The following is a 25,799-nucleotide window of genomic DNA, read 5'->3' on the forward strand; positions in this document are numbered from 1 at the left end:
ACTTCTAATAGATCTCAACATGTGTAAACCATACCATGAAACTCGTCATATTTCAGTGAGAATTACTGATTTTCAAGTAACTAGACGCGGAGTGAAGATTATTCATACTGATGGTGAGCCTCTCACCCATCCAGTGCGCAGCCTATTCGATATCCGCCGGGTATACTGGAAAGCACTGCAGACTGCAGAGTTAAAGCCTCTATTGGGCCACGCCGAGAAGTCTTCCACAAGCGCTACTACCGATCGCGAAGCAAAACTCCCTCCTGGCGTCTGTTTCTATATGCAAACGCAGAAAACGTTAAACATCGGCATGCTTCGAATCTAGGCGTGAATCCTATAGAGAGCTACCACAACCATCACAAAAGAATAGCTAGCTCCCCTAATGACTGCCATTACACCATAGCACACTATAGGGCAAACCTCCCAGGTGTTAAAGGCCCTAGAGTACTGATTGTTTTAGAGTAAGAGAGGGATAAAGAAAGACGAAGGGGGCGAAGGCTTTGAGTTTGTGGGCGCGGACCATCGATTCTTTAGATTAATAGTATAATTATGCGGCATAGCCGAATAGAGTCAACCCGAGCCTACTTGATCTTCTCGCCAAGCTGATTTACTACCTGAGCCTATCGTCGTTTTGTCTCCTGCTTGTGGCTATATCTGAAAGGCTTGCGGTTGGCAGCCTTGATGTCAAACCGGTTGACTTCAAAACGGGCCATATATGGAATCTCTTGACGGTAACTCAACCCTTGCGCCTTTCATGTCAACTGACCAAATGCCCTCATGATAAATAAATATCCAGGGTTACCTGTCTAGTCGATGCTGGTGGGACTTATGCCAAGTTAAGGAAAGATCGAGCCACGCAGAAAATACTTCTAACCAGCAAAGTCGCGGATATAGTTGACAGACCCAAGCCAATCAAGCCATAGCTGTGGCTGGGTGAATATGTCTGGCTGCTGCATAAGGTTGGCTTCCCTCTTGCGAAGAGAATCCCTGGGTCTGGAATGCCGAAATGGGGTCCATCTGATTAGATGATTGCTGGATGGTTTGTTAGGTGCTGACCTCGGAATACTTGCTGGGGTGACCCTTTCTGAACAGCTGCTGGTAGAAAACCCTTGAACACCCATACTTTGAAGTTGGGGCCTTGCTCAGCGCCTGTAGGCCTTTGTGGTCTTCCCCTTTGGACTGCCTAGTCGGTCTCGTTATGGCTGGTACGAAGGTGCTTGCGAGTCTGTCGGAGTCTACTACAGATCTGATAACTACCCCTAATCCTAACTCACGCTATAAATAGAGGTATCAGCCCTTCCAGCCCTTCCAATCTCGAGCTCCTCTGTAGTAGTGCCTGCTGAGTGCCTCATTTCGTATCTGATCCTGCCAGAGAACCTAGGGCGACCCGGTAAAGGCCATGCTCTCACCGCTGCTATGAGGCTCACCCTCCTCCTCCTCCTCCGTAACCTCCGTGGCACTGACGATGATGACCTCGTTACCAGCCTCGTTCAGGAGGGTCTCTAGCCAAGTGCTCTTGCTGCCCCGTTGGTCACTCTGGCCTGTCGAGGAACCTCTCGGTGCACGCGGCCTCGGCTGAGACGATGACAACAGTGGTAACGGCTCCCACGAGCGATGCGACCACCATCACAATCAACGTCTTGCCTGAGCCGGTGTCGAGAACAACGACAATCTGCTCTGGCGGCTGCGGCCCTAGCACGGCGAGCATGGCATCTCGCTGACCTGGCCTCCGTAGCTGCAGTGTCCCGTCGTTGTAGAGGTGGCGAGCTACGGATATGAGGCCCTCCTCGGTCGCCGATGACACTGTCCAAGCCGTGCCTTCTTGCACACGACCATGAGCAGACCCTGCGCCTGATCGCCTGATTCATCCCTCAGCCGCTTTGTGCTCTGGAGAAGCACCTGGTCGATGCGAAAGAGTGTGCGCCAGCTGTACGATACCCGGTATGCGCGGTGGAACATGGTCGTCGCCGTGAGGTTCTCTATCATGATCTGCAAACGCAAGAGTTAATATCAAAGCCATTAGCATTGAGATATCATAGTAAATAAGCATTATTGTAACAAAGATTGAGCGCTACTTTAACGCATCAATAAGACTATCCCTTGTTGATTAAGTCTGCACCCTCGTTGATGGTTTCGGTTTCGTATATAACTCCAAGTGACTATTGTCATCTACCAGATGGTATTGAGGCAGATCGACTCAACGTCGGCCGAGCTAGCTCTCGTGTACGCCCAGTACCTTTTGAATCCCGAGGCGACATGGGAATGCCAGCTTGGCGGAGGAGAATGCGATGCTCCTGGGAGCGCTCCCAGGGCTTCTCCCACATGGCTGCTAACCGGAATCTGTAGACAACGACAAGACCGCCGTCCACAAGAGTCACGTCAGGCCCATAAGCCAAATTATACTTGGATTTCGATGTCTCGCTGAAGACATTTAAACTAGGCCCTCATTCGCTCTCCTCGTGGTCACTAGAGTGTATTCTATAATGCTTCTGTCCTTGACATCAGACAGGGGATGTCAACATCTCTTCGCCGGTCCTAGCGACCCCTGTGTGCACACTCGAAGTGCCAAGCTCCAGGGGTTTGAATTCGGTGAAAACAAGGCATGTATGGGGGTATATGTTCACATGCAGTTCTTTTTCCAGAGACGTGAATGTCTTCATGGATGCCGGTCCCAAATGCCTCTTGGAAACAAGAACAAATGCTCCCGCTACAGGCATCTGGGTAGCATTTGTTACCCTTTTCAAGTAGCCCAGGCTCCATTGTATCAAATAAGTACTTTGCAGAATGATTATTCAAGGTTGAAAGCCAAACATGGTTGTAACGATGGCGCAGAACCTTTGCCGGGCCGTGGTGTCGACAGGATCCCTTCGTCAGCGAAGAAGACAAGCAGAGAATGCCACCTCAAATTTCGACACTTCCAGAAACCGTTTGGCAGCGTCTCGATGCATACTGGCTCAACAACATCTGCTCCATTGTATCTACCCCCCGTTTGGGTGAATTCCTGATGCATGAGGGGGCGGGCATGGCAGGTCAGGGCTAAGAGCAAACAGAGACAGGTAGGTCAACTTGGATTGTCCAATGTGCCAAGGTGATTCTGACACGGCAGGCCAAAGGCCGCTGGGCAGCCGAGGCTGCGAAGAAGGATAGGTCGAGCAGCTGAAGCTGCGGAAGGTCAACTCTCCCAATCCCTTCCTTGCGGCAGCTGTTAGGGTCACGATAGTGACTAGGTACTCCTTGGCGGCGGTCGACTCATCCAGCTTTCAGGTCCCTGTATTTGAGTATTGATGGTGTCGACTTGGTATGCACTTGGCTGATGTTCCTGCACCCGATTTCCTTCTCGAACATCTCTCCGCCTTGGTGCACGAGAACCTCGCGGTCTGCCTCTTTTTCTTGGAGGCACTTGTGTCGGCGTCGTGCTCCCTGGTGGTGGCCGGCTCATCCAGTTTCCTGCCGCCTGTGTTTGCGCATTGGCATTGTCGATTTGATTTACACTTGATTGGTATTGTTGGTGATTACCTGGTTTGCTTGGTTGGTCCGCTGATTGTGGTCCCTCTAGTGCCGCGTCTATAGGTACGGGTTCTGGAATATCACCAAGTGTACTCGGTTGGACAGTAGGGAGCGACCTCCTTAATGTCGGGCCCACAAGCTGGACACCCGGAATACGACCGGGTGTGCTTGGTTGGACAGTAGAATGCAGGGTGGTCATCAATTCAATCAATTCAATTCAATCGCACATCTGGTGGACAAAAGATCAACAAGTGAGCCGTGCGAGCGTGCAAGTGCCATACACTGGACCGTGACATCCATGCTACAGTTCAATCGATGTCTCAGATTGAATTGATGACCACCCTGGTAGAATGTGATTCTCTTGGTGTTGCGTTTGTATTCGAGTTTCCCGCACCAAAGATATCATTGTACGTCTTCAGCCCGAGACTGCTGAGTGTGCTGCCAGGCGTTCGACCACGCAACCTTTCAAGTAGAGCAGATAATGACGAATCCATTACAAGATAGTGTATGTAGTGTATTCTTAGGGTGTGTATTCTTAGTGTGTGTAATCGTGTGTATTAAGCCAAATAGCATTATAAATATGAACGATAAAGGCTGATGCCATTTACAATGCTGTTTTGTGATCGGTACATTCTGGGGCAGAGTTCAATTCTCCCACACCAACCTGTCCTACTCTGCTCTTGATCCGATTCTATCCCGATACTCCCACGTCATCTTTATCTCTATTATACCTATCAAACTATATGATAATATCGTCTATCGTCATTGTCTTGACCCACTTACCAATAAACGATAGGTGTATCCCACCATGGTCTTCTTTACTCTTCCAATTTCATCCCAATATCGGACTGGATTATTCATCCCGTCATCCACTCGGAGCATCATCACGCCGGTATACCAATAGAGCATCATATTCCTCCACCCTCTTATTCTTCTAACATTAATAACATCGGGCTTGATTATTCATCCCATTATCTAGTCGGAATGCCATTGCACCGGTATACCAATACGGCATCATACTCCCCCACCCTCTTATTCATATGGTCGCTGCAGTATTGATATACCAATAGATCAAAATATCCCTTCACCCTCTTTCGTTGTAATGGTAACAGCGATGGACACTCATGTGATTGACATAATACACACCACGTTAATCCATCTACCTATCATATAGTGCTCAGCTCTCATACTTGTTTTTTTTTCCCCCACGCGTTAATATCTTAGTCAATTCTTCGTAATGGTGGAAGAAACAATTCTGTTCAATAGCTACGTTGATTGATCACTTCCGCTGTGCAAGTATCCACTTGGCAGGGATCAAGGCTCTTAACTTAACATGCTTTACGACGATCGGCAACATGTGCTGACGTTTTGGCCAATCCTTTGTACTCGTGGAAAAAGCAAATCTGTTCACCATCTACGTTAATTGATCAATTCAATTGTGCGAGTATCCACGTCGGCAGGGATAGTAGCTCTTGGCTGAAAATGCTGGATGGAGATCGGCGATGCCACATCCTCTCTGCGCAATGAAATACAGTATCTTTACCAAGTGGTATCAATCTTCGCATTGTATATACTATATCATTTAATCGATTATAAATATCAGATGTGTTTCTTCTTTGTTCTGTACATTTGCATGCCAATCTTACAGGCTTATCTTACAATTACTCTCTCTCTCTCTCTCTCTCCCTCTCTCTCTTATAAAGTCGTAATCTTAACTGCTATCCCCCTTATTCTCCCCGAAACATTTGCTAGTTCAATATATCATGTCTTCATCTACTTCTACCTCAAATTTTACCTCAAATTCCACTCTTAGCGGTCATCCCCTCCGCGCATGCCTCATGACTCTCAGAAAAACCTTGGTAGTGATATGACCATGTCTTTTTTTGGTCAGCTGGATACCCCAACGCGGTTTCCTACATCAGATGAACAACTTATAAAGAGCCTTAATGTTGAAGCTCTTGGCAGGGTTTTTCTTCCACCCCCTCCCTATATGACACTGCCTGAATATTCTGTGCTGCGTCCTGAAGGGTATCGATCCCCTGATCCACTGCCGATTTACTTTAGTCTCAACCTCTCTGTCTATAACCAGCAGATTGTTGATTCGGAGTGGCAGAATCAGTGGTTCCATTTCACTGGCAAAGTACACCCCTACGCACTGGAGTGGGTCCTACGGGAGCCTGATGTTTTCAGCGATGAAGATGGTGACGGCGAAGTGTACAAGGTTCCAGTTGTTCTCATACGCGACTTTGGATACCAAGCGTAAGCAGACTTATCATTTCCCCCTAGCTCGAGTTCCACTATCGCGCTTGCCACTAATGTAACTATCAGCATTGACCCACGAACTCTTTGCAATAGTGAGGGCTTTCCACTTATCCAACCGGTTGTTTCTTTGACCGGGCAGGTTCTCGGGACAGGTCAAACCCACTTGATCAAGGACTCTGTCCCGCAGTTGGATGATGCGCAGCTGAGATGCTGTGCATTTATCCAGTGCTGCACCTACATCACTCCAGGTCAGCCATCAAAGAGTCCTTTCAAAGGCTTCCACCCCTTTCAAGTTTTTATTCTCTTTCCTATTCACGCTTTACCATTCTCTCTCCTCTGCAAAAAGATGGCAGATAGGAAAGATACACAGTTTGTTCCAGGTGTGCCCTTCGACTGCGTCGGCAAGATTGTTGGCCTGCTTGACCATAGTCTTATGGTGGCTGCCCCTACAGTTGATGAGAAGGACTATGTTTTCATTGTCGTTCCCGACTCTTGGACGTTTCCGGACAAGAGCACGCCACCTGCACCTGCCGCTAACACAGTCCCCCCCTCTAAAACCGAACCTGGCCCATCCCAAGCTGGCGGCTTCGCAGCAGCGAGGTCTATGTTCAAGTCTCCCTCAAAGAAATCTTCACAGGTGCAACAGTCACGGTCACAATCATCACAATCGCCGCAGGGAGGTCCATCCCAACAACCCGTTACTCCATCTCAGAACAAAAGGCCCGCAATCTCCGCATCTCCATCGTCTCAGTCAAGTTCGAACGACCCCGCCCCCAAGAGACTCAGGGGGTCTACTGTAACTACCGCAACATCTCCAATCATTGCAGGGTCGCCGGTCTCCCCTTTAACATCCGTAGACTCTGATGAAAACGATAACCATGAAGAAGGTGAAGCGAAGGAAAACGAGGACTCTCGATCACCTAACATATCTGCCACACTCCGATCCTCCGTTCGTCCTAATATGAGGTCATCAACTACCGAACCAGGTGGCAGGAACAAGAGGCATCCGACAAAGAGACCTTAAGTAGCATAGTGTAGTGATAGTGTGTGGTATTTTGGGCTGTTTTATTGGATTTGAAAAACTTATAGGTTGATATGTGGGGGAAATAAGCGTGCGGTTTCAACACCAGTGCGAGTGATAAAAGTCCGATTGTCTCAACACCAGGACATCTTGGCATGGCAGTTTCTTATACTCAAATTGACAATTTTCCCTCTTTGGTATTGCAACTGATTGATCTCTGCTAGTCTCAGTCCCTTGGTCTACTGTCTCAATTATTCACCCTCACCCTATTGGCTAGGTCTCTTAGTTCCGCATTAAGCTCTTCAAATCGTGCCACTCAAAATGGTGCCTTCTCCTCAAAGCCTGCTGCATACGTCTTATTGGCTACGCAAAACAAAGGTAACACACACACGCCCTATTGGCCAAGTCTCTTCATCCACCCACCCAGAGCCGACCACTTAACCGCGCCCTCTTCTCAACACGTGCAGCAACCGACTAGTAAAACAGGCTCTTGTTGCAAGCTTCGTACCGAAAGGCTACTAAGCGCAAGGGAGCCGCCAACTTGCCCACCACGCCCAGCTTCCAACTTCCAACTTCCCCCGGCGGACGTGCGCCTTCCCCTGTGCCTCGAGGAACGAAAGGACTATGCCCCACCCTCCGGCCTCACCCCTCAAGTTCCCGCTTCCCATTGGCCCAAAAATTACCACATTCGTCCAGGTGCTCTTGAATTTTTGAGAAGTCCTTCGTGATTGGTCGATGGTGGTCGATGGTGTCTTGGCTGCCGAGTGTCCGTCGTGATTGGCTGTTGATGCCTTTTGGGGCTTCGGCCCGTGATGGGTCAGTGCCCGCCGCGTGTATGTTGCCCCCCCATAAGCGCGTTCCTATTTAGCCGCCCCCGCCCGCGGCTCGCGCTGCCACTCCCATGTCACCTAACGCAGTCTCTGTGACTCTTCAGAACCGTCATCTAACCAGCGCAACGCCTCCTGAACCGTCCTGTCGCTCAGTTTCTCTAGCCTCGCCTGCGCGGCCGTCATATCTTCGGGGACCCTATTGCCCACCAGGTCTCTCTCTCGCACCTTGGACACGAGCATGATGCCGTCCAGCGTCCGGCAACGCGACAGCTGCACGTACAGGCTGTACGGGTCGCACTGCGAGGGGACAACGCGTCCGTCGACATTTGTCGTCCGCGTTCCTCGCAGCTCCAGAGCTACGCGCTCGAGCGTCTTGCTCTGCACTTTGTAGTCTGTACACGCGAAACTCGCCGCACAAGGCAAACCCTTTCGGCTGACGTCGTTCTGCTGCCACGGCCGTTTCCGCTGGCATTGTATCCTAATACTCATGGGCGCCAGGAGGATGGTGCCCTGCGGCATCCCGACGAAGTGGAAGTCTCTTGTCGTTTCCGACTCCAGAACTATCCCCGCGGGCGGCCCGAAGTGGACCGTCATGTCGGCCGAGATCCGATAGCCTGCGTACGCCTTGTCGAGAATGACCTCTAGCGCCGTGTAACTGGCACCATTGACCAGCTTCAGCCCCATGTGGGTATTGTGGTTCACGACGACGGGCATTCCCGCCACGAACATGAAGACGGCCGGCACCGGTATCGCGCTATCGTCACCCTGGTTCAGGATCATGATGGCTTCTTCTTCCGTCGGCAGACCTTCCTTCCATTTGTGCTCAGATATGAAGATTCGCATCATCGACCGCTGCTGAATCTGGAACGACAGAGTCGCCTCCATGTTCAGGTTCCACCGATTCCGGTTCAGCGGCGTCACCACGTTGATGCCCGTCTCCCACGGGATTCGCCTGTCCTCCCGGTAGCACCTTGAGTTGAGGAGGTTTAGATCTGTGCGGTCCTGCACGCCCAGCCGGATCCGCTTCAACAGCCTCTGCAGTACCGGATCCCCGGCGGCGCGCATTTGTTCGTTCAGCATGACGACCGTCGTGAATTTCTTCCACAGCGCGTGCGCCTTTTCATGCTGGTGCCGTTGCTCGGCCCTGAACGAGTTGTCTTCGTCCCACGACACGGCCACGCTGGGGAGCAGGATCGACCTCTCTTGTACCGGGCGGAACTGGCGGAAGTCTCCACAAAAGAGAACGATAGGGATCCCCCCGAAATCTTGCTGCGATCCGCGGAGCCGGCAGAGCTGCTCGTTCACCGCGTGCAGCGTCCGCGCTCCGAGCATGCTCACCTCATCAATGACTAGCAGGTCCTTGTCCTGCCAGTCCATCCGCGACTGACCATGGACGAATCTCTCCGCCTGTTTCGGCAGCCGGACGCCGTCTAAGTCCGTCGTCGTGTCCGCGCCTGTCCCTTGGTCCTTCGAGAACCCACATGCAGAGTGGATCGTGATGCCATCGATGCGTGCTGCGGCCGTCCCTGACGTCGCCGTGATCAGCAGACGATTCGAGAGGCCCTTCTTAGCAAAAAGCTCGACGAGTGCCTCGATGACTCGCGACTTGCCAGTGCCACCTTCGCCGCCGACGAACTGGCAGAGCTGCCCGATGTCACCGTTCTCCACACGATTTATCAGGTCGAGCTGGCGACATATTATCAGGAAAGCGATCGCCTGTCTCTTATTCAATGTCAATCGTGCTACCAGATCCTTGCCAGCCTCGAGGAAAGAGGTTGATGGGCCGAACCGGACTTCTACCCTCGGATCTGCGTCGTCTACCATCTCTTCCAAGTCCGCCGCCGTCATTTGAATGTCCCCGTCCCCGAAACCGGCGAGCACGCTCCGCGCCGCTGCACTGCGATCAGTTCCATGGGCCGCGGCCATATTTTGTATGCCCTGGATCATTTTCACCCTCTCTTTGGAGGCACATATCTGCTGTGACTTTATAGCCTTGACCTGATCCTGCGGCGGTACTGCGTGTTGAAATGAGCATGTTGTGTTGATTGAAGAAGAAGAAAGACTAGCGCTAACCAGCGAAAGCTATAGACAAGAAGGCATCCACATCCCAGCCACCAATGGATCGGAATAGCCATTGATCCGTCAAAGCAACGGATCTCAACACTCTAATCGACAGACTTAACGGCCGGATAGCCGTAAAAGAGCAAATTCAGCCTGGTTAACGGTTATCTAAGAATCGGGAAGATAAATTGGCTTTCTGGATTCTTCGTCAGGAGTCTCTGGGGTATGCCCTATTACATAATCAGATTCGCGCTTGCGTTATGGGCTTGCTAAGACAACAGGGCGACCAACCGGAATTAGGACGCAACTGGGTAGCCAGATTTATTGAGCGCCGCCCAGACCTTAAGACTAAGATCGGTAGACGTCAAGAAGCTAATAGGTTTGACTCCTTTACGCCTAAAGCGGCTTATTGGTACTTCGATATCAGGGAGGGCCAGTACGGCTGGATTAAGCCTGAGAGCACTGTTAACGTTGACGAAGGAGGTATTATGACTGGTTTTGGCAAGCCTCTATTTCTATTTTCACTATCCCTTCAATTGTGATAAGCCTCCCGCCAGGTCACTACAGGGGTGTCTGGCCAATTAAAACGCGAACATGAAAGATACATCTATTCCCACTTAAATTAGCCCCTAATACTTGTCCAAACAATTCTTCTGGTTACGAAGTGCGACATCGCATTAGTAGTAATTTATGACGCGTCGCGAGGTTCCCCTTATGTACTAGTAAAGTGACAGGGGTCATGTGGGGCGAGTTACATCCGGGAGGCTTATCACAGTTGAAGGGTAGTTTTAAATTTAACTAACTAGACTCTCTTCGTTAGGGTTGGATAGCCTGGTGGTCGGAAGCGCGAACCCGAAGCGAAAGGCTCTTCTCAAGGGACGATAATCTCGAAATTGGACCTCGTTCATCGAAGTAGTCACTGCTGACGGCCGCGCCTTAACTCCTGGCATAATCTTCAAGGGGAAAGAACTCCAAAAACAGTGGTTTGTTGATGAATTCAAGAAGATAGCCGACTAGCATTATATAACTTCACCTAACGGGTGGACCGACAACTACATTGGCATTGAATGGCTTGACAGGGTTTATTTGCCCTAGACTAAGCCCGCCGACGAGTCTGATGCCAGGTTAATCATTCTAGACGGCCATGGGAGTCATGCAACGGTACTTTCTTTGTTTACTTAGCCAAAGGTCGCTGCTAACCGAGCCAAGGACGAATGGATGGCTACGTGCTTTTTGAACAACGTTTACTGTTGCTACCTTCCAGCACACTGCTCCCGCGGGCTCCAGCCATTAGATAATGGAGTATTTAACGCCTCCAAGGCTGCATATCGTCGAGAGTTGGGAAATTTTGCTTCCCTGACCGATTCTGCTCCGATGGATAAGGTCAATTTCATCAGAGCCTACGCCAAGGCTCGTGAAGTGGGAATGACGAAGAAGAACATACTCTCCGGCTGGAGAGTTACTGGAAACTGGCCGATTTCACGAGCAAAAGCTCTGTGGCACCCAGAAATCCAAGAGAATAGGCCGAATGACAGCCCCAGAAGGACTCCGGAGCGGGCGCCGTATTTTGGCTCGGACGATACACCAAAAACCAGCCGCCAAATTCGCGATCTTGGGCTAAACAAAACACCAAAGACACGGAGACGATACAACGTGATAGCCAAAGGCTTTGAGACTCGACAACAGACGTTAATGGCGCATACGGTGAAGATTGCTAGCCTGGAGGAGGAACTGGCCCGTCTGAAGAGAGGGAAGAAGAGGAAGGCTCTTCCGAATCCCAATAAACGGTTCATGACTCTTAGCGAGGCTCTAGCCTCTGGAGAAGCGATTCCAGAAAAGGGAAGCGAAAAGAAGGATGTTGTGGCGAACTATAGCTCTTCGGGGGAGTCAGGGTCAGAATCGGAGGCTGCTTCGGTAATTGAAGTCGGAGAAGAAATCGTACCGCCTCAGCGCACCACTCGGTCGGGGAGGCTGGTAAAAAAGCCCAAAAATCAATAGATGCATCAATTGTAAGCATGCACCAAGCAACCATTTGCAAATAACTTCTATTCTGGTCAAGCTGTGTGTAAATGAAAGTGTTGAGTTTTGGTGGAGGATTTTTTTTTTGCTTGACGAAAGGGTGGTGTCGTACAGTAAATAGAGCCAATTAGGCCCCCTTGTCGTCATGGGGGCCCCCTACCTTTTAGGTGGCCTAACGGCCTATTTTTCTGTATCACAGGTGGGTTGTCGAAAGGGTGGTGGCGTATGGTATTTTGTTGAAAACTCCATCATGATTGATTATATCACATTGCTTTTTAGGTTACGTAAGTGGCTTGGCCGCACAGAACCAATGTAAAATTCCTGCAGATGGCTCTCCATGACTTGGCCTCCTCGAACCTCGATGAAGTCTTTTACCTACACCAAACCCCTGCAGCCGTCTTGAAAATGCCTCGACAATCTTATACACAAGATGAAGTTGCCGAAGCAATGTTAGATGTCACAGATAACGGCCTTTCCCAGAAGCACGGCATGCCTCAGACGACTCTTCAGACCGATTAAGAGGCCTACCGTCCAAGTCCGAGATCACCCAGCCTGCCCAGCTGTTATCCAAGTCTCAGGAATCCAGATTGGTTGCCTGGATACTTCGACAAGAGGCCTTGGGCTATGCCCCTTCTCACAGTCAAGTTCGCGCCACCGTCGCTGCCCTCCTACGACAACAAGGCAGGGAAAGGCCTATCGGTGTACACTGGCTAGCCAGGTTCATGAAACGGCATCCGTCCATAAAGACAAAGATCGGAAAACGTCAGGAGGCGTCGAGGTTCAATTCTTTCACCCCAACGGCCGTCAATTGGTACTTTGATATCCGCGAGAGCGAGTATGGCTGGATTAAACCTGAGAACACTGTCAACGTTGACGAGGGCGGTATCATGGCCGGAGTTGGTGAGTATTTGTCGTTCTGGCCATTTATTCAGCTAATCTATTGAGAATCTAGGCTTGGATTCCTTGGTTATCGGCAGTAGCGACCCTAAGAGGAAGGCCTTCCTTAAAGGCCCTCAATCCCGCGCTTAGACTAGCTTTATCGAAGCCGTGACTGCAGATGGCCGTCTTCTGAAACCGGGGATTATTTTCAAGGGCAAAGAGCTTCAGCAACAGTGGTTTATCGATGAGTTCAAGAAGATAGCCGACTGGTATTATATCACGTCCGACAATGGCTGGACAGACAACCATATCGCAGTCGAGTGGCTCAAAGACGTCTATCTGCCCCAAACGCAGCCGGAAGATGAGTCTGATGCGAGGCTTATCATATTAGATGGTCATCGAAGCCATGTATCTGTGCATATCTGCCTGTTCTGAATCTTCTGAATCAAAAATGTCGCTGACTTATAATCCAGGATGAGTGGATGGCTACGTGCTTTTTGAACAACGTATATTGTTGTTACCTGCCGGCTCATTGCTCCCACGGCCGACAGCCACTTGACAATGGCGTATTCAATGCCTCCAAGACTGCCTATCGCAAAGAACTCCAAAAACTGATAAGCCTAACTGATTCTACACTGGTAGATAAGGTCAGCTTCATCAAGGTTTACCATCCAGGACCACCTAATGCATAGCCCCACCTAATGCATCACCAAAATTTCGATCCTCCCATACAAAATCTAAATTTTCAACAACATCGCCTTCGCTCTGGAATGAAGTTACTCACAAACCAAGATATGTACTATATTGCTTTTTCCGTGGAAATTTGATATTGGGTGGGTTTTTTTCCCGTTCCGCGGCGTGGCTTAGTTCTCTAGCCCTTTGACAATTTTTCATTTTCACCTCATCTACCCTGCGCAACTACATACACTCAAGTAGGCATATCACCTAGTTTACGTGGTGGAACTCCTGCCACAATGGTTCGGCATGTTTATACTGAAGACGACGTAGCTGAGGCTATATTCGATGTTACTGATAGAGGCCTATCGCAGACTGAGGCGGCCCAGAAACGTGGAGTACCTCAGTGGACCATTTCGAGACGACTTTCCGGTCAAGCAAGCAGGAATGAACGTATCCAGGCCCACCTGCGTATTTCAAAGAGCCAAGAGGAGACTCTCCTTCGTTGGGTGCTGCGGCAGGAGTCTCTGGGCTATGCTCCCTCTCACAGCCAGCTCCGCGCCTGTGTCGAGGTCATCCTTCAACAACAAGGCGATAATAAACCTTTGGGCAAGTAATGGACCACGGAGTTCGTCAAACGTCACCCACAAGTATCTACCAAGCTTGGAAAACGTCAGGAAGCCGCTAGATTTGACGGGTTTACTCCGAGGACGGTCAATTGGTACTTCGATATCCGGGAGAACGAATACGGCTGGATCAAGCCTGAGAACACGATTAACGTGGACGAGGGCGGTATAATGGCGGGTTTCGGTAAGTCTTCTATAAGTACTCTATGGGTTTTTATAGGGTATAGCTAATTGGCTGTCCATGAGGCCTGGATAGCCTCGTAATCGGGAGCTCCGACCCGAAGAAGAAGGCGATGTTGAAAGGCGTTCAGTCGCGCACTTGGACCTCGTTTATTGAAGCTGTCACCGCAACTGGCCGCGCTTTAAAACCGGGCATTATCTTTAAAGGAAAAGAGCTATAGAAGCAGTGGTTTCTTAACGAATTCGAATTGATAGCGGACTGGCACTATATCACATCACCGAACGGCTGGACCGACAACTATATAGCTCTCGAGTGGTTGAAAGACGTCTATCTACCTCAAACAAAGCCTCGTGATGCAGCAGATGCGAGACTTATTATCCTTTACGGTCACAGAAGCCATGCACAGGTGAGTCTTTTGGGGCTTTCATCGCAAAGTCTCCCGCTATAAGATCGCTGACGAGCATCTAGGATGAGTGGATGGCTACGTGCTTTCTGAATAACGTCTACTGCTGTTACCTACCAGCACATTGTTCTCATGGTCTGCAACCGTTAGATAATGGGATTTTGAATGTCATCAAAGGTGCGTATCGGAAAGAACTCCAAAAGCTGGCTAGTTTGATAGATTCTGCGCCGGTTGACAAAGTCAACTTTATTCGGGCATACGCGAAAGCAAGACAGGCGGGCTTGAGGGAGGAGATTAACTTATCCGGCTGGAGGTTTACTAGAAATTGGCCGATAAACCGTTACAAAGCTCTAATACATCCGGAAATTCAACCGGACAAAGAAAAAGTGCTGGAACGGTTTAAGACGCCCAGCCCTCCTTAACTGCACTCAGAGAATACGCCGAAGACGAGCCGCCAGGTGAGAGATTTGGCCAAACATCGAAGTCGTCCGACCAGACGGAAGTACAGCAAGATCGCAAAGGGCCTAGAAGCTTTAGAGATAAAGGTGGCCGTTCAGAATGCGCGGATTACTGGCCTGGAGGAGCAAATGGCGCAGCTGCGGCGAGGGAAGAAAAGAAAGGCGGTACCAAACCCGAACCGACGATTCATGGCTCTAGTGGAGGCTCTAGCTGCTGGAGAAGCTCTTCCTAACTCAAAGGAGGTAGAAATAGAGGCGGATGTAGATGAGGAGGTCGAGTCGGTGATTGAAGTGGGTGTCAGGTCAGAGGACGAAAGTGAGGACTTTATGGTCGTAACAAAACGCTGCTAGTGCACACGCAGCGGTCGGGAGGTCAAAAAACCACGTAGAGAGTAAACTTTAAACAATTTTCTAGAACCGTTCTCTAAAGCCTCGTTTATTAATTAAGAATCAGCTCTGTTTTTGCGGACATAAAAATTTGGATTTTGTATGGCAGGGTCGAAATTTTGGTGGTGCATTAGGTGGGGGTGTCCATTAGGTGGTCCTGGATGGTAGGGACATCATTCAATATGTTGTGCTTGGTTATTTTGACGTACTTCGAGGTAGTGTTGTCTTTTTCGTTCCCGCTCACGGGCTGCCTTTGCCTTGGTCGAGAACGCACGACGGCCCATAATTGCAAATCGTTCATGTTATAACAAGAAATCTTCTCTAGAGAGGAACCATTCTTTCTTCCATCTTAGTCTATTCATCTCTTTTACTATTTCTTTCTGTTTAGTTGTTTATTTATCTTGTTTATTTTAACGTAATATGTAGGTTGTTGCTACCTTTCTGTACCTTTTTCTCTACGAGTATGGTATCTTAAGTTTTCTCTTTGGCGAGGACAAGGCAAAGTGTCCGACCTAGACGGGACTAGGGGAGGGCGAGTGCAATCACAGAACGAGTCGGCGACGGAGACGTCTGCTCAGCGTCATCGGCACGTCAGCTTCAGGGTTGCCATTGGCCTATCGACACTACGACTAGGCCTGGGAAATGCCAGTCCACTGCCATCTCCTTCCGACCGCCTCTGCCCGAATGCTCAAAAATCATAAAGAGGGCCCTGCGGAATTCTTAATCGCCTTGCACGTTACATAACGGAAATGCCAAAACAACAGTTACGATTCAATGAACCATGGAAGTCTCACCTGCACAGCTGGAATATCTTTCGCTGCTCATCTTGTTCGGCGCTGTGTTCGTCATAGCCCTAACAGTCAGAATTCTCTTCTTGGTCCGTTCCTCCTTGCACGCCCATGGGTTCACCCTATTTTTCCCCACTCAACAATTAACAGAAGCCACAGGTATTTATTAAGGCAACTGGAACGCGAACGGGTGGGCGTCCATCCGGATAATCTGGAGGTTGCCAGACGTCCTGCTCAGTCGATAACTTTGACCAAGCAATTCCAGCCTGGACTTCCAAGAAATTGAAAAGCCGAAACGATTGACGCGGGGAACCCCTGGCCCAGTGGTGGTTAAGCTCTAACTCCACAGCTAGCGTCATTTGTTTGCAGACGTTGCAGGAAAGTGCGTGCGGCACATCTTCCAAGCATCACGCACGACACTTGTCCGGTTTGCAAAATTTTGCTACATGCCGCGCACAGCCAGCGGCTCGAGGCAATCGTCTGTAACCGAAAGACGCGATCCATCTAGGGTCAGAGAATCCACAATCCCATAAACGGGCTTCGGCCCTCCAACTGGCATAGCTTTTCCATGACTCCACCAATGTGTTTCTGCTGGCCGTCTCCCGTACACCAGGTTCCGGTTAATTGCCCCTTCATGGCGCAGTCATATGCTTCCCTCAATTTTGACGGCCCGCTGTCCGGCGATGCCAATCGGCCGGAAACAAGGCCAGTACGCGCCTAATAGCTTCGCCCACATATTCAAACACGGCCTAGTATCTCCGTTTGGTTAAATACCCTGAGATCCAGGTACAGGGTACTTCAGCACCAGCTTGAGAAACCCGTACGAAAAGCAGTTCTCGTGCAGCTAATCAGTCCTTCCTATGGCTTGTGTCTACGGCCATCACTGGTGGCGAATCGAAGAAGGCTGAGAAGGATCGCATCCCATCGACTGTGGAGGACCTCCAATAGGGTCACTCGCAGGGATTCAATCCAATCACAACCATCGCATCAACCGATACCTCTTTCGGCACTGATCTTCGCTGAAGCCATAAGTCAACGTGTCATAAGACTATAACAGATAAGGTGACACTTGCGGTGCGGAACTTTTTTATCTAATATAGGCCTAACACTGGGGCAAAATACCCGGTGGAGGTCCTCCACACTCGATGGGATACGGAAGGGAGTCAACATTGACAACACCAAAGCCCTGAATCTCAGCAATGTCAGATGGGTGATTCTGGATGAATGATATCGCCTAATGGACTTGGGTTTTGAGGAGGATCTGAAGAAGGCAATCACAGCACTGCGAAAAATCGAGGTTTCGGATACGTTGCCGGACGGAACACCTCTCACGTTGCTGCCTGAACGAAGGGTTACTGTTCTTTGCCCGGCTACCATGAAGATGAACGCCTAGAAGTTGGGAAAAATGAGTTTGGCGGACGCAACATTACTAGCCGCGAAGAAGGAGGATGACGACAGCGATGATAAGACCGCCATGAAAGCTCCCGCGCAGCTTCATCAGTCATATACCATTGTTCCAGCCAGGCTTCGGCTTGTCACACTGGTCTCATACCTCAAGTCCACCTTTTCCCGCCGGGGACGCGTCATGCAGGCCATCATCTCTATGTCTTGTGCCGATTCGTTAGACTTCCACTACGAACTTTTGAAAGATCCCACCGAGAACGAATCGCCAGTGTCATCTTCGAAGACGCGAAATCCATATCCAAGACGGTTTCAAAGGCGGCGTACATCACCTCCCCAGCGAGCCCCAAGGTCGTTCTTCACAGGATGCATGGGCCTTTACCCAAGCCCTTCCGAACAGCAATACTCCAATCATTCTCAACATGCAAGTCACCTTCTCTCCTCATCACTACCGATGTATCCTCTCGAGGTCTCGATATTCCGTCCGTCGACTTGGCCATCGAGTACGATCCCGCCTTCAGCTTTGCCAATCATATTCATCACGTCGGTCGAATAGCTCATGCCCGGATGACCAGGTGATGCTCTGCTGTTCCTCCTACCTGGCTGTGAGGAGGGATATATCGAGCTCTTGCAATCAACCCCACCGACACCGCAGTCCTACGACTCGATTCTTTAGAAGGGAGTGATGATCAAGCTCGAGTTTCCTGTTGAAACATCTGCAACACCCCCAATACTACCATGATAAGGCGGAGGCATTGCAACTCCACTTCGAGCAACGCCTCCTCGACGACACGAAACGCCTCGAACTCGCACGCAAAGACTTCAAATCGCACATTCGGGCCTACGCAACGCACATCAGGGAGGAACGAGTTAACTTCCACATTACGGAACTGCACTTGGGTCACACTGGCAAGATTTTCGAGTTGAGAAAGGCGCCCGGTGATATCGGCGGCAGGGTGGCCAGGAAGACGAGGAAGCGGCCGAAGGAGGCGGAGAAGGAGCACAAGAAGGATGAGAGGCCGGCTCAAGATGTATTCAAGATGAAGAGCATGAGGTTGATGAATTCTGGAGCGGAAGGGTTTAATATTGGCTAAAAGCGATAGAATAGTGAATTGATCTTCATGTTCGATGTTGATGTTGTCGTCTCGAAGTTTGCGTGAGAGTTGGGCATCTAGGATCGAGGTTGGGCTAAGGTTGGGGGGTTCTCGCATCGCCATCAGAGTTCAGATGATGTCGTTTGTTCGATCACCTCCACGGCAACCTTACCTAGTACTGCGGGAGGGTGTACTGTGGGAGGGTGTATTGAGAGCGAATCACCAAGTGGGAACAACATCCTTCGATGATGACAAAACCTGTTTGAGCAGGAGAAGAAGAATCCATGGATCCAGTGATATCGAGACCTTGGCAAGCTACTACAGATGCATCATCAAGGGGTGTGTCCATGAATGTAAGATTGTTCGCAGCAAGGCCAGATGCCTAGACCCGAAAACACGTAATTTTTCTCAACGGACGTCATTATGTCGAGATGGTACTAAAAACCAATCCAGTCGATCTAGGATTGTGACATAGGGAGCTTTGGGTTGACGTCATTTGACCGATGGCAGGAGCATCGGTCATTTGCATCATCTGGGATGGAGGCGGTGGCGTCTCTTAACCCACTCAAAATCTGGAACAACATATAAACATCTTAAAACCACCAAGCCTTCCACATCATCTCTGATCACCAAAAACAAAGTCAAAACAAACCATCAAAAAAACTCACCCAACATGACCGATCAGAAGAAGAACACCGCAACCGAGGGAGGCATCGGAGCAGCGCAATTTGTTACAAGCACCCTGGGCAACACCGTGGGTGGCTTGACCCGCACTGTGGGGGACGTGGCTGGTGCCGCCACACGTGGCTTGGGTGACACGGTGTCCAGTGCTACAGGCGAAGCAGGGAAACCTGTTGGTGACGCTGTTGGAAACATTGGAACTGGCTTACAAGGGGGGCTTGATAGTGTGTCGAAGGGTGTCGAGAATGCCGGTCAGTGGAAGAAGCAGTAGCGGATGGGGAAATTGATTTTTGATGTTGGTACGGAAGATGTAACGTGGATACAGTCAATCCACAGCAACAACCCTCCACGGATACCTTGTGTTACGGGGGAAATATCGTTTATGTAAAGGGAATAGGGTCACGGACGAAGGGCGGCTAGGCGCAGGAAAAGGTAGAAAATATTGTATTGTAAGACTCAACTAAGGGTTCGCCTCGAGTGAATGCGTAGCGACGCTTAAGAGGGGGGATTAGGTACCGCTGATCTGATGCGTTTTAATTGGCCGCACCCCCTGCCGTGACATGGCGGGAGGTTTTCCATAGCCCAAGGGATAGAGAAGAGGGAGCTCAAAATTAGTTTGTAGAGCTTCCAAGGCGGATTGGAAGCGGACTCGCAATCTCACGCATGGTGAGCTCAATTCAGCAGTTGTGGTTATTAGGCGCCGATGAGATAAGTCTCTTCAGCGTGTGAGAACCAAAGACAACGTTGAAGTGGTGGGAAGGCGGGGTTGACAGTGAAAGGCGTGACGACTGGTACGTAACAAGTAAGCATACAGCCCTGATATGGCAGTATCCAAGGAGACCATACACCGTTTTACGGGCTATCCCCTAAGTAAGGATGGTAACGCGCCCCGCTGTTGAATTGAGATGCTCGCATGATGTCACCTAAAACGCCTCCATAAGCATATCTGGTTTATGAGCATACTGCCTCGAAACTCTGGTGACGTCATAAAACGATGGCACGTTGGTTACTGTTCCAAAATTGTCGAGGGGTTGCAACCTTGTTCCTCAAGTCCTGGCCTTAGATCACCACTACGCGTAAATATTTCTTATCCTTCAATTGTTAAGGAGCTCCGGCGAGTACCCCGCCCCACACTACCCCTGTCAATGAGGAGGACATGAGGGAAACCACACGATGCGTCATTAATCAATACCACCTAAATCCTCATACAAACCATTCTTAATTAGATAATGACTTCCCAATCGATACCTTCATCACTACCTATAGAGGCAGCCAATCCAGGGGCTTCAATTAGGGCTGCCAAGGTCAAAAAGCTCAAGGAGGCCGTTGGCGCCGGTCAGTCGTAATAAAAGGAGGCGCCAGACAGTTTGGGGATGTGAGCAGTGTGATGTAGCAATTTGTAACTCGAGAGATTGCTGGTACTTCTACCATCGGCTAAAATAGGTGGGTGGCTAGGTACCTTTGATCCGATGCATTTTTATTGGCTGACCCCCCTGCTGTAACCCGACCGGAGCTCCTCGACAATTGAAGGGATACTAAAGCTCGTACCTATTTATAATTCCGGATCAGTCCTAAATTAAATAACTCATTTTTCGCTATGGAAGACACTAAACTTCTGTTGGCGAGCGCCGTCATTTTAGATGATATTTAACGTCCATTCATCCGCATCCACGTCCAGGAGCTAGGTTCTGGCACGACGTCCGTGCCGATGGCAGCGTTGCTCATAGTATTCAGCGAGTAGTCAGTCTCGATGAGGCCTCGATATTGAAACGGGTGTTAGACGCTACCAGAGTCAGGGCTTAGTAACTGGTGGCCCCCTTTCTACTACAAATTTCTTTTAATAACATCTAAAGGACATGCTACGATGCTTGATGCTATTCCGGCACCTGCACCCGTGAGAGTTTGAATCGTCTGAATGGACCATCGTGCCTTGATGATCTCCAGATAGGCCATTGATTCTTGGGAATAGCGCCCGTGACGGAAAGAATGGGGGGCAATACTGTTCGTTTCTAAAGAGTCGAGATATGGCATTGTTGGTGGAACTACAATGACAGGGTTTTTTTTTATTAATGTGCAGCTTGTTTATACCATGTGGCCGGTGACAAGCCCCACATGTGGCAGTCTTGCTTCCAGCAACATAATAACCTTTGAGGGGCGCAGAGGTTGTCTGCCTTGTCTACTTGTCCAGGATTGGGCCAAATTTTGCTGTACAGGTGACTTGGGTGGCGGAAGCACACATGCGTGCTCGATGCTGCACCCAATCTCCGATGGAGACTTGGCGGCGTTTCTGCCATCCGTGTTTTTGGCGCTTCGATATAATATGAGTAAGACGCCAGTGAGCGCTTGACCTAGCACTCCATTCCATAATTCTTTTGGTCTTAAGACTGTGAGAGACCATGATTGGTAAGCAACAATTTCATTCCATCTTCGCGGCATTGAAGCCCTAGATTCCACTGCGCTTCTATCAATTGAAACTCGCGCCTGAGCCGCATATGCCATCGCTGGCTAACCTTTTCCGCGTACGCAGCCTACCCAGCCTTTCGCAAGCAGGTTCGTCGCACTTGGCCAGGCAGAAACTTCAGCCAAAGAGTCAACCGCATCTACAGCGACGATGAAGCCGCCAACCCAGGGCTCTATCACGAGGGATCGCCGTTGCTTAGCGTACCACCCGTGAATGAGGAGCGCCATGGATTGATAAGGCGCTTATTTGACGGCAGAAGCACTCCGGGCAAAGACAGCCCGAATCGTCTGGTCAAATGGCCAGCAAATGCTTTCCATGTCACCAAGGTTACGCTGATGAGCAGTAAGCATGTCTCCGCTGATTGATTGAACTACGACTGAATTGACGTGATAGACTACGTCAACGTCCTGCTCCCATTCGTGCCACTAGGTATCATTGCCGGCGTGCTTGGTTGGAGCCCTGCGGCTGTGTTCTCGCTGAACTTCATCGCCATTATTCCCCTGGCAGCGGTGTTGTCCTTCGCTACGGAAGAGATTTCCATCCCACTGGGCGAGACATTAGGAGGGCTGCTGAATGCCACTTTTGGCAACGCAGTTGAGCTCATCGTGAGTATCGTCGCCCTGAAGAAGAACGAAATCGAAGTCGTGCAGTCGTCAATGCTTGGTTCTATTCTATCTAATCTTCTTCTTGTCATGGGCAGTAGCTTTCTGCTCGGCGGCCTTGTCAACATGAAGGATGATTCAGGCAACGGCACCGAGCAAACCTTCACCAGTGCGATGGCACAAACGACATGCTCCTTGTTAGCGCTATCAGCCGCCTCAATGATCATTCCCGCTACTGTGAGCAGCCTCCTAGAGCCCAGTCCACAAAAGATTGTGCTCCAATAAGCATCAGGAGGAAGACTAACCTCGATATGCAGCTCTATAACATCCTCAATAGCTCGGATCAGCACGGTAAAGCCGAAACCATCCTTTGGCACTCGCGGGGGACGGCTATCATCCTTCTTATCCTCTACGCCCTGTATCTGTGCTTCCAGCTGCGGACGCACAAGAATCTATTCTGCGAAGGGACTGGTGAAACGTCCTCCGTTGATGAGGTAGAGGACGAGCCCGAATCAGTGATGAGACCTTGGTCTGCTGCAGCGGTACTAATTGCCGTGACCGTTGTTATCTCCTTCTGTGCAGACTACCTGGTCGGCAGTATCGACAGCATTGCCCAAGACGCGCACACTAGCAAGAGCTTTATTGGCTTGATCCTGATCCCCATTGTCGGCAACGCGGCCGAGCACGCCACGGCGTGTGTGATGGCCGTAAGGAATAAAATGGATTTGGTGAGTGATAACCTGCTTCTTTACGTTGTTGTCTTATTGTGAACTGACAGGTTACGTGAAAACAAGGCCACGGGTGTTGCAATCGGATCCAGCATCCAGATTGCGCTGCTGGTTACGCCGTTGCTGGTTGTCTTGGGCTGGGCACTGAATGTGCCGATGAGTCTGAACTTCAATATTCGTGAGTTATTATGAGGACGTAAGCGACTTTCAACACTCTTGCTGATGCTTGGTGCAGTTGAGACAATTATCTTCGCTGTATCTGTTTTAGTCGTGACGGGCACGGTGCAGGATGGGAAATCGAACTATCTGGAGGGAGCCATGGTGAGTTTATGTTTCCCAGCCCTTCTATACCTATAGCGTACTAATTATACTGCAGCTTGTGGGACTCTACATTATCATCGCTTTGACATTCTGGGCTATCCCCAATGGAGTTTTGGGAAAAGCTATGGGTTGATTGCCGGGTTGCGATGTGCTGAAGGTTTGAAAGTTACGCGACCTAGGAAGTGAACTCAGTATCGACCTTGGAACTTTTGAATAACCTTGATGTTTTCATTAATAGCCTTCTTTCATAAAGATGAAATAGTTTTGCAATTCGGGTAACGTGCTCCATAGGCGAGTGGGCCACTCTCTACCACACACGAAGCAATTATTCCCAATTACCACATCACAACACTAAAAACTAACTACGATTACATCGGAATTGGGCGAATCAGACAATTCTATAGCCTCTTGACAAGTGCGGGAATTGTGGCGAGGCTTGCCGCAAGTACCACAGCCTCGCGCCTTCATCTGAGGCCTCTTGGCACTCCCACTTTCCTGCTAGTAGAGTGGCGGCTCTCGTGGCCGTCAAGGATCAACAGCTGATAAGTGCCCTTCGTACGATACGCTCTGTTGTAATGACCCAGTCGGTCGGGAGACCGCTCTCGGTGTCCAGTTGGCCAAGTGGTACCGGGCTGCCAGTATGAATGGTGGGATAGCCCAGCCTTGAGCATTCACTCCTTGGATCACCGTTGCCCACTCACGGTTGCCAGGCTGGGCCAATTTGGCCTTGCTACGGCCGTCCGAAGTAGTGACGACCATACATGCAAAGATCATGCCCATCATAAACCCGGTCTCGTCGAAGTTGTAGGTATCCTCGTCCGGTATGCCGTACTTGGCTTTGACATTTTGTACGAGTGTAAACCACTCGCCAATCACTTTGGGATCTTCACATTTAGCTCGCTGGTAGTCGTATTTGCGAGAAAACCGAGTACGGAGCTCTGACCGGCGCCTGACGAAGCTGGAAGCCCAGTTCTTGCCAACGCCCGACGCGTCGCGTGCACGTAGTAATTGGTTGGCCATATCTTCCACATCACGTAGTCTGGGCGGAAAAGATCGCTCACATAGCTCGAGTATGTACTGTACAATAGCATCCTCTTCTAATTCAGTTAGCTTACGCGAGTTAAGCAAAGTATCGCGCCGTGCAGGTCGGCCATCACGTCGGCGGGCCAGGGTTGTCCGAGGGACGTTGTAGACTTTTGCAGCCGCTCGAATGGTCAACTTTTTGTTGGTTTTCATAGCCTTGAGGGTTAATGTAACCCTAGATTCAGCTGGAAGTAAATCTACGGCTTGATGTAGAGAAACTTGGTGTCAAACGCGAAAGAAGCATGACGCGGCAGAAGTGGCCCACTCACCCGGGTGGCCCACTCGCTGCGCGTCCCATTTCGTACACCGGAATAGAAAATGTTCCATCGTTTCTGCTGCTCCAATGCTGTGCAGGTAGCTGTTGATCCTAACCATCCGCGTGCGAGGCTGCGAGCAGTCTATCCTGCTACGGCCCACCGGCAACCCTGGGCGCGACCCTAGTTCCGGCTTCCCGTTACCGCGAGTCGTCTCCGAAACGCGGCCGACCATGTCTTGCAGATCGGAGACGCCGTGCGACCGCCACGCCGGCGCGATCACCTGCATTCCGTCTACTAACCAAACCAGCTTCCACCATATGATGTTCGGTCGCGGTGCGCTGTGTCATCGGGGGCTCATCGTCGGTGGCGGGCTTTGCTCCTCGCGCCGCACCCTCGACGTATGTGCGGGTGGTTCGGGCTTTCTCTGGTCTCTCCCTTAACAGATCCGACAACCTCCTGCTCCCGTCAGTCTTAACAACTTCCATTACGACCAGACAGAGCACTTAGGCTTCTCCTGCGCCCTTGGGCCGCCGTCGCTTCAACCCCTCTTGGGCCACCTCACGGGTCGATCTCTCAGAGCCAGACTGGTTTGAGGGTGCCCTGTCTCGTTGCACTGAACAGTTCCGAGTCGGGTGGTTTTCTTATGCCAGTATCCCTCTTGCATCTTGTTCGCGTCGCGTACGATGTGTGGGTGAGTGGTCAACTTGAGCGATTTTCGCGGCCCTGAAGCGACGCGACATGTCGCATATCACCACCAGGTTCGCGCGACTGGATATGAAACTCGGCCCGTACTTTGGGGCCATGTATCCGGTTTCACATCTAGCTTGTCGCATCAAGGATTCCAATCCTAACGACATGAACTTAAATAGCTGTGCCCGAACACATGGCTGTTCAATTTCCTTTGTTCTTCAGATAATTCTCATCAATTGACTGGTGCCATCAATGATCCCTGTGGAGCCGGTTGTCTGACACGACATCATCGCGTGCCATTCGACCACGACCTCGCCCAGACCGACTCTGCAAACGCATCGCAGCTATTTACACCGAACACCACGAGAAGGTCGGCTGCTTTCG

General features: G+C 50.3%; 10 protein-coding genes across 10 annotated transcripts; 7 read left to right on the forward strand and 3 right to left on the reverse strand.

The window, feature by feature from the left end:
• Positions 1 to 1,531: 1,531 nt before the first annotated feature.
• Positions 1,532 to 2,324, reverse strand: MRS44_018589 (uncharacterized protein; the record flags this gene model as incomplete). Its single annotated transcript, XM_065616061.1, has 3 exons — positions 1,532 to 1,845; positions 1,900 to 1,989; positions 2,237 to 2,324. 3 exons carry the CDS (start codon positions 2,322 to 2,324, stop codon positions 1,532 to 1,534), a joined length of 492 nt encoding a protein of 163 aa, XP_065472133.1.
• A 3,173-nt stretch (positions 2,325 to 5,497) lies between these two features.
• Positions 5,498 to 6,793, forward strand: MRS44_018590 (uncharacterized protein; the record flags this gene model as incomplete). Its single annotated transcript, XM_065616062.1, has 2 exons — positions 5,498 to 5,766; positions 5,836 to 6,793. The coding sequence occupies 2 exons, from the start codon at positions 5,498 to 5,500 to the stop codon at positions 6,791 to 6,793; spliced, it is 1,227 nt and encodes a 408-aa protein (XP_065472134.1).
• A 905-nt stretch (positions 6,794 to 7,698) lies between these two features.
• MRS44_018591 (uncharacterized protein) lies at positions 7,699 to 9,546 on the reverse strand (the record flags this gene model as incomplete). Its single annotated transcript, XM_065616063.1, has 1 exon — positions 7,699 to 9,546. One exon carries the CDS (start codon positions 9,544 to 9,546, stop codon positions 7,699 to 7,701), a length of 1,848 nt encoding a protein of 615 aa, XP_065472135.1.
• Positions 9,547 to 11,055: 1,509 nt separating this feature from the next.
• Positions 11,056 to 11,679, forward strand: MRS44_018592 (uncharacterized protein; the record flags this gene model as incomplete). Its single annotated transcript, XM_065616064.1, has 1 exon — positions 11,056 to 11,679. The coding sequence occupies one exon, from the start codon at positions 11,056 to 11,058 to the stop codon at positions 11,677 to 11,679; it is 624 nt and encodes a 207-aa protein (XP_065472136.1).
• Positions 11,680 to 11,950: 271 nt separating this feature from the next.
• MRS44_018593 (uncharacterized protein) lies at positions 11,951 to 12,729 on the forward strand (the record flags this gene model as incomplete). Its single annotated transcript, XM_065616065.1, has 3 exons — positions 11,951 to 11,984; positions 12,181 to 12,600; positions 12,653 to 12,729. 3 exons carry the CDS (start codon positions 11,951 to 11,953, stop codon positions 12,727 to 12,729), a joined length of 531 nt encoding a protein of 176 aa, XP_065472137.1.
• An 824-nt stretch (positions 12,730 to 13,553) lies between these two features.
• On the forward strand, positions 13,554 to 15,273 carry MRS44_018594 (uncharacterized protein; the record flags this gene model as incomplete). The annotated part of the gene is made up of 4 exons (XM_065616066.1): positions 13,554 to 13,826; positions 13,932 to 14,064; positions 14,316 to 14,467; positions 14,911 to 15,273. The coding sequence occupies 4 exons, from the start codon at positions 13,554 to 13,556 to the stop codon at positions 15,271 to 15,273; spliced, it is 921 nt and encodes a 306-aa protein (XP_065472138.1).
• Positions 15,274 to 17,502: 2,229 nt separating this feature from the next.
• MRS44_018595 (uncharacterized protein) lies at positions 17,503 to 18,592 on the forward strand (the record flags this gene model as incomplete). Its single annotated transcript, XM_065616067.1, has 3 exons — positions 17,503 to 17,702; positions 17,747 to 18,041; positions 18,245 to 18,592. 3 exons carry the CDS (start codon positions 17,503 to 17,505, stop codon positions 18,590 to 18,592), a joined length of 843 nt encoding a protein of 280 aa, XP_065472139.1.
• Positions 18,593 to 19,265: 673 nt separating this feature from the next.
• MRS44_018596 (uncharacterized protein) lies at positions 19,266 to 19,544 on the forward strand (the record flags this gene model as incomplete). The annotated part of the gene is made up of 1 exon (XM_065616068.1): positions 19,266 to 19,544. One exon carries the CDS (start codon positions 19,266 to 19,268, stop codon positions 19,542 to 19,544), a length of 279 nt encoding a protein of 92 aa, XP_065472140.1.
• Positions 19,545 to 21,669: 2,125 nt separating this feature from the next.
• On the forward strand, positions 21,670 to 23,518 carry MRS44_018597 (uncharacterized protein; the record flags this gene model as incomplete). Its single annotated transcript, XM_065616069.1, has 7 exons — positions 21,670 to 21,676; positions 21,801 to 22,076; positions 22,128 to 22,573; positions 22,654 to 23,030; positions 23,115 to 23,242; positions 23,300 to 23,385; positions 23,441 to 23,518. 7 exons carry the CDS (start codon positions 21,670 to 21,672, stop codon positions 23,516 to 23,518), a joined length of 1,398 nt encoding a protein of 465 aa, XP_065472141.1.
• Positions 23,519 to 23,910: 392 nt separating this feature from the next.
• On the reverse strand, positions 23,911 to 25,210 carry MRS44_018598 (uncharacterized protein; the record flags this gene model as incomplete). Its single annotated transcript, XM_065616070.1, has 2 exons — positions 23,911 to 24,624; positions 25,025 to 25,210. The coding sequence occupies 2 exons, from the start codon at positions 25,208 to 25,210 to the stop codon at positions 23,911 to 23,913; spliced, it is 900 nt and encodes a 299-aa protein (XP_065472142.1).
• Positions 25,211 to 25,799: the final 589 nt, after the last annotated feature.

Source organism: Fusarium solani (assembly GCF_023522795.1).
Source record: "Fusarium solani strain SB1 chromosome Unknown bctg00000016, whole genome shotgun sequence".
Taxonomy (NCBI): Eukaryota; Fungi; Ascomycota; class Sordariomycetes; order Hypocreales; family Nectriaceae; genus Fusarium; species Fusarium solani.